This window comes from Gavialis gangeticus, unplaced genomic scaffold (assembly GCF_001723915.1).
Source record: "Gavialis gangeticus isolate Ggan-Ray unplaced genomic scaffold, GavGan_comp1, whole genome shotgun sequence".
Classification (NCBI taxonomy): Eukaryota; Metazoa; Chordata; order Crocodylia; family Gavialidae; genus Gavialis; species Gavialis gangeticus.
Genome location: NW_017729032.1, coordinates 198,613,740 through 198,620,840, shown reverse-complemented (window position 1 = coordinate 198,620,840; position 7,101 = coordinate 198,613,740). Strand labels below are relative to the sequence as shown.

General features: G+C 41.5%; 1 protein-coding gene across 1 annotated transcript in view; it reads left to right on the top strand.

The window, feature by feature from the left end:
* LOC109302303 (cilia- and flagella-associated protein 47-like) overlaps positions 1-7,101 on the top strand; it is a 354,798-nt gene that overhangs the window by 48,749 nt on the left and 298,948 nt on the right. The window contains exons 10-11 of the mRNA XM_019523865.1: positions 3,419-3,632; positions 4,560-4,712. Of these exons, the coding sequence (XP_019379410.1) occupies positions 3,419-3,632; positions 4,560-4,712 (367 nt within the window). The remainder of the gene's footprint in view (positions 1-3,418; positions 3,633-4,559; positions 4,713-7,101) is intronic.

Sequence of the window (7,101 nt, the reverse complement as noted above, 5' to 3'; positions counted from 1 at the left end):
AAGAATTGCTTTCAGGAATATTGGTTTAGGTTTTGCTAATATAATGTTCAATAAAGGATTTCCTTATATGTCAGTCCATCCATCTGACATCAGAGTCAGTGATTCTGCTTTATCAATCCTTTGAATAACCATTGTTTGAACTCTGTCATACTCTCTATCTAAGAGAGAACAGGATAAGTGATAACATGATGGTAACATATAAGATGGGTGAATTAGTTTGTAATGTTCCTTCCTGTATTGATTTTCAGTTATGGAAAGAGGTGTACCACTTACAAATATAGCTTGAGCTAATGTCTCATCAGCTTTTTCTTGATCTTCTTTTGACATTTTGTCCACAAAGCTTGATTAAAAAGCTTGACTGTCTTGAACAGCTACTCATGATGGATTGCATATCTGGTGACCTTGATCATGAAAGCGAGGATCCTACTTCTTTCCCCAGATGTGGCAGCTCAACATTTTCTATTTTTTGCAAATCTGCTATTTCACTTGAGCTAATAAGTTCCTGCATCAAAAGGGGGAAAAGATTTTTATTTTAGCCTATTCCATCAGAAGGAGAAGAAGCAGCAGGGAGCTTGCTTCTCCCCTCCCTGCCAGAAAGAACACTCCGCTGCTCAACTTGCTGCTCAGTTGCCCTGGGACTGGAGAGCCAATGGGAAGTATAGTCTGACCTCTGCCATTGGTCAGAGGACTAAGCTCACTTTGCTGGATTGAAATAGTTAACTATTTATCTATTATGTAATTAAAAATATATATATATTGTTAAGCCTAAGCCACTTTGGGTGCTTAGTGGAAGCAGAAAAGCAGGATACAAATATTTTAAATAAATAATAGTCTAATCTTGCATTAACAGCTTCTTAAATTAGAATGTTTTAAAACAATATAGATGCTAGTCTATTCTCTGTGTTAACATATTCATTTGTTTACGTACATAGGATTCCTGAAGTAGACTTTTCTCAGATGATGTTGTTCCACCATTTCATTGTATTAGCTTTCTGTGTATGGCTTGTACTCTTTCAGGACAGTTTCTACATGTTATTAAATGTTTCTTAATTCTTGTTGCATTGTTAGCATACTCCTGCCTGCAGTGTTTCCATCTGCCAACTTTCTTCCTTCCTTTAGTGGCTTGAACTTAAATATAATGATGCCACAGACTAATTTTTTTCTGCATTAGGCATTATTATGACTACTTCAAACCCAAATCACTAAGAAAACACTAACAGATCTTATGAAAACACTTCCAACTTCCCCAACTCAAGAAAAGACGTATGTTTGCTGAGCTGAAAGTGAAAGAAAAATTAATCACAGTTTTAGTTTTGGTTTTGCTTTCACTTGCATTCTGAGATGAAATAAGAATTTTAGCTTTGGTTTTGATTTGATCTGCACAGTCAATTAGGTGAATTCATAACTTGATTTTTGGTTTGGATTATTATGTGAGTGTATTTACCTTCCTGTTTACAAATCAATAAAACATATATGTACTCTCTCTCACACTTCCTAGGAATACTCACCTGAAAAACAGTAATTACAACTTTGAAATTGCCAAGCTTGCATAATATTTTATTGGCATCCATTCATTGTTACTAATGAATGTTATGAAACAATGAATTTTTAGAAATGGAAAATTTCCCATGGAAAAATAAAGTACTGTGTAAAGATGCCCAAAGGTTCCACCCTCTGCTTATCTTGATAATGTTGATAACATCTTTTTCACGGTAATGCACCTCTCCCTGTAGTGTTTGGTTTGAGAAACATGAAATACCTTTATGACAGAAATATGTGGGAATGGGCATTTACTAACTGGGTGCTGTTGTGGTGAAAAGTGTATTTAAAAAAAAAATTGTTGATGGTAGGTATATTATCCAGTTCCAGTTTTCCAAAATGTTATCAATTGACAATCAATACTAATACATCTCTTAACTCTTTAGTTCAGTGGCCAAACACCTTTTATCTGTCCCAATGCCTCTCTGCCTTTCCATTTTGATGACTATTCGTTTTTCTAAGGGCTATCTTCTCCCACTTCACTGAGAGCTGGTGATGGGATATCTGTTTGAGGCATATTTATTACTAATACAAGGTAGGGTTACCACCTGTCTGAGTTTTGCTGGACATGTGCTGTTTTTGGATCCTCAGATCTGTCTTGGCGCATTTTTTAAAAATCTGATCAAATATTCGGGGTTTTGGCAGTTCAGCTGTGCAAGGGGACAGGTGCCTGCAGGGACTGTGAGAAGCTATCCAGGCCCCCAGCTGCAGCAGGGTGGGAGAGGCAGAGGAGATATCTGCAGGGTCCTAGCACCTACCAAGTTCAGTTTAGTTTCTCTGCTGTAGCAGAGAAGACACCCCCAGGGTCCTAGTACCTGCCTTTTTCTATCTGTTCCTCTTGCTGCAGCATCTGATCACCACAGGGTGTGGGACTTCAACTTGTGGAGGTGGCTGGATTCTAGGCAGCAGCCCATGGTGGGAAAAAGGTTGCAGGGGTGGGGCAGCTGGGAGACGGAGGGAGCTGTGGCTTGGAAGTGAGGGGCAAGAGGCTGACTGTTGGTCTGGAGTGCGGGGCAGGAGATTGCTGCCTAGGAGTGAGGGGTACCAGCATAGCTCAGAGGGGCAGAATATTGAAGGTTGGGAGTGAGGGGCACTGGCAGGTCCAGGGGTACCTGGGTTGGGAGTGAGAAGCAGCAGCAGGGCTTGGGGGGGCTCTGGCTTGGGAGTCAGGGGCAATGGGAATTGGCAGAGCCAGGGTACCTGGCAGCAAGGCAGGGCAGACAGAGCAAGCTAGCGGCTACTGCCGGTTGCTGTCCCCTTTGAGTACAGGGCCCAGTGGGGCAGGGAATAGAGTTGCAGCTGCCGCCTTTCTAAACTGCTGCCAATGCTGCTGGTGCTCAGTGGGGTATGGGGTTTTGGGGCTGGGAGGGAGGGTGTGTGTGTGTGTGCGTGTGTGCGTCTCCTGGCCTCAAGTAGGGCCATGGCACAGCAGGGTGGGGAGAAGAGCTGCAGCCACCCTTTGCTGCTGAAGCTGCTTGGCGGGGTACAGGGCTTTTTGAGGGGGGTGTGTATGTGGAGCACAAGTAGTTGGATTGACTGAAATAAGGCTACACAAGTGAATAAACGTAAGTACATGTTGAAGTGGTCAGAAAGGAAAATTTGTGGCATAACTGGGAATTGAATCTAACCCTTCTGCATCTTATGTCAACACCATTGTCACAACATCATCTTTGCCTTTCTTGACTGAAGTTAATGTAAATATACGTTAAAAAAACCAGTAGAGAAATGTATCGGAGCCTTCATTTTCAGATCTGATTTTATTGTATTACTTTTTACAAGTTATTAAATATATATTTGTGAAACAAAATATTATTTTTGAACGTCCCATTTTAAAATGTTTAACCTAATTTCATGAAACGTGTTTTATTTCAATCCTAAGGTATAACACCAATGATTTCTAATGCAACTGGATATTTCATAGCTGATGAAATGGGACAGTACAGTGATCCTGCACCAGTGGCAATGCTTAAGTCAGCTCAAACACAAATTCATACGCACACAATAAATAGGAACTGTAAGAGTGATGCACTTATAGCCTTTCCTAATGACCGCGCAGCCAGCATTAGGCCTAGTGAAAGACATAAAAAATACAGGTAATGTATGCAATATAAGGTTTGGGTATAATTCTTAGATAATAAAGGGCTTAGTCTGTCTGTCTGTCTGTAATGCTCTTGGAGTACTTTGATTGGTTAGTGATTGCGGAGTGTTGCCATGACAGAGGGGACAGAGCAGAGGGGCAAGGCAAGCACCAGTGGCCTCGTGTCCCCCCGGCCCTGCTCCTCAGAGGCGGTGGAGCGCTGCCATGCCAGCGGGTGCAGAGGGGACTGAGCGGGGGGGCAAGGCCAGCACTGATGGCCTTCCGCAACCCCCCCATCCCTGCTATCATGGCGGCTCTCCACTGCCTTCAAGGAGCAGGGCCAGTGAGGGGGCAAGGATAGTGGTGGTGGCATGGGGTGCTGGAGGAGGGGAGTGGAGGGGATGGCGAGGCAAGCTTCCTGGGAGGTGGCGGTGGCGTAGGGTGGTGGGTCGCTGCGGTCCCCCTCTCCCCTAGTTATTCTTGAGAGGCAATTCACTAGAATTTAAGATAAAACTAGGACATCATGATAACTATATTAATTATATATTTTATTAATAGATCAATACCAATCAACTATATTTTATAATAGTGTATATTTTTGTTTTCAGAATATAGTGTTTTTATATAGCTGTCTGTTTTATATAGCTGTCTGTGTTTTATATAGCTGTCTATAGTTTTTATATAGCTGTCTGTTTAGACTGAACACTTCTTAATAAGTTTCTTTTGAGTGCTTTTTAATGTGAAACTGATCATATAACCCTTTTTTTTTATATTTAGTTTTTATGGTTGTCTTTACAAAGTCAAATACTAATATTCACCTGTGACATAAAATAGGTTTCCAATAAAATATATATATAGCAAAATCAGCGATCTTTTCAAAGGCTAGTAAAGCCTTAAATCATTTATACACATAATTAAACTATTTTTCCCTTTAAATATTTAGGACTATTTTTACGAAAACTGAGAGATACCATTATGTTGATCCAGATTTTGCATATACTGACTATGAAGAACTAGAAAAGCAAGCACATAAAGAATACTATACAGATTTTATTCAAAGTTTGAGACAGCATCGCTTACAGAAAGAAGTTTACAGGTATGAAATTGTTTCTTATAAAAAATATAAGGCCTCCACAACAATCTAAGGCCCCAGTGTATGGGCTGGATATATTTCCAACACGTATGTTTTAGCTCAGTCAGAATATAGGACTTGACATAGAAAATCTATTGTATGTGTTATACAGGATGTCATATGAGGTGATTGTAATGCTACTATGAGGCTTTATGGATCTATGATTATGAAATTATGGGAGGGGTTATACTTGGTCCCTAAATTCTAGTTTGGTAAAGCAAAATGCTGGGAGACTAGAGCTGACACTTTGATATATTTAATGTTTTATTAAAAAAAAAGCTAGGAGAATTTAAACAACAGTAACATAAACTTACTTAGCTCTTGTTTTCTATGATGAGGAAGTTTAAAAAAAAATCAGGTCACCTTTAGGCACTAATATATTGCTGAAGTAAACTAACCAGGCTCTTATGTGTATGTGTGTGTCTTTGTGTTTTAAAGTCCTCACAATAAAAGTCTCTCTATACTTCCTGACTTGTTCTTGTCACTTGTGATATGTTAACCATTTGGGGATAAAGTATTGTATATGGATATTGCAAACTTTTTAGTGTACTTTTTGAGTAGCGGTTCCATCCATGAGTTAAAATGACCTTTTATTTTTAAAAACATCTTGTATTAAATTTCCAGCATTAACATTGATTATATTTTATTTTATCATATTTTAGTTTACTTAATTTTATTTACTGTAATATATCTTTAGTAGTAGCAATGGTAATAATAGCAGTGCCAGCTGCACAAGCAGTCATTCTTATTATTAAAGTACTATGACCATTCCTAAATTATAAGAACCTCTCATCATTTGCTTCAGTTTGGGCTGAAAATTTGGTCTGTAAATTTCTACATGAGATTTTTGTCTTATTTCCTTTCCCCTGTTCCCAGTTAAGTGTCAGCTAAAATGGTTCAGAGTGGTTCAATAGCTTCCAAAAAAGAGGACGTGGAATAATTCATAGTTGTGCCTGTGCTAAAAATGTCTTATAATCTTTTGTTGAGAAGCTCTAGTAACTCTATTCTTTGGAGCAAGGGCTTAAAATTTGGCAGATGTATGTGCTGGAATGCCTTTAACCCTTCTTCAACAACCAAATTCATCCACATATGGATGAAGTGTAGGTCTCCGAAATGTTTCAGTTTGTACTTGCTCAGGTGAGTTAATTAGAGTTTGTAGTAGAGTGTTATATTTGTGCTGCATAATGCAGTAATTTTTAGCAGAGCCAAAGCCAGGCATTTTAGTGCTAGTACGTAACTTTACTACCATTTGGTTTGGTGTGCCCAGTGTGATAGTGTGGCTCTCCAGGGATGACCATGAAGGCCCTAGAATCCCTGCAGCCCTCACTTTGTGGGCAGTCACCCTTCTAGTCACCTGTCATGCCTTGATGTCAGTTACTTTTATGAGAGAGGCTGCCCCAAGGCTTCCCAAATTGCTCTCTCAAATGACCACTAGGTGCCTGTGGTCACTGCCTTATGGGCTAGTGGCTCCATTCCTCCCTTACACCATGCCCCGTGCTTCACAGATGGTATTTTCACTGATGCTTGTTTCCTCTTCTCCTTCTCTGAGGAGTCCTGGCCTTCTCTAGTCCCACACTGTCAGCCTCTCAATAGGCTCCTGGACCCTCTCTGGTCTCACAGTCTTAGCCCCTTAATTTGGGCTCTGGACTCCTCCCTGGGTCCATATAAAACTCCTCCTTCCCTTAGTTCCTACCCAAACCTCCAGACTTCTCTAAGTGTTGACCTTCTGCAGCTGCAGCCATCCTACTGAGGTGGTATTTTCTTAGCAGGCTCCAAGGTGTTACTGCTGGCTTCTCTCAGCGCCTTGGTTAATATCTGCTCTAAGCCCTGTCCTCCTTCTGAGTCAGGTGGCTTCCTCTATCAGGCTTAGCCTTACCTGCTGGCTCCCTGGGTCAGCTGACTCTCCATTAGCCCTGGCCCACACCTGCCAGCAGCTTTGCAGGCTGCCTGACCTCTTAAAGTGGCAGGCACCCCAAGTGCACTGCAACATCCAGTGGTAGTGCACTACTGGAACTGCTTTTGTTATGGTACTGCTGTTCAGAGATACTCAAATTAATGCTAAATGACTGCTGGAGACTAGAAGCAGTATAGCCATGTTTTCAGTATTAGAGCTGTAGGGCATGTGTAGACGAAACAGGGACCCTAAATTGAAGCAGTGGGTTTTTAAAAACCCTGTTTCAATGTAGCGCCCTTTAAACCCCCATGTTGTGCACACATCTGAACTTACCTGCCTCTGGCGGCAGGGAGGGGAGGGCAAGCTGCCGGTGGGTGGAGCGGTCACTGGGCTTCAGGGTGGGGGGTGGGGGGAGGCTGGTGCTTCCCTCTGTGGCAGTGGTGGCTGCCCCCCCCCCCC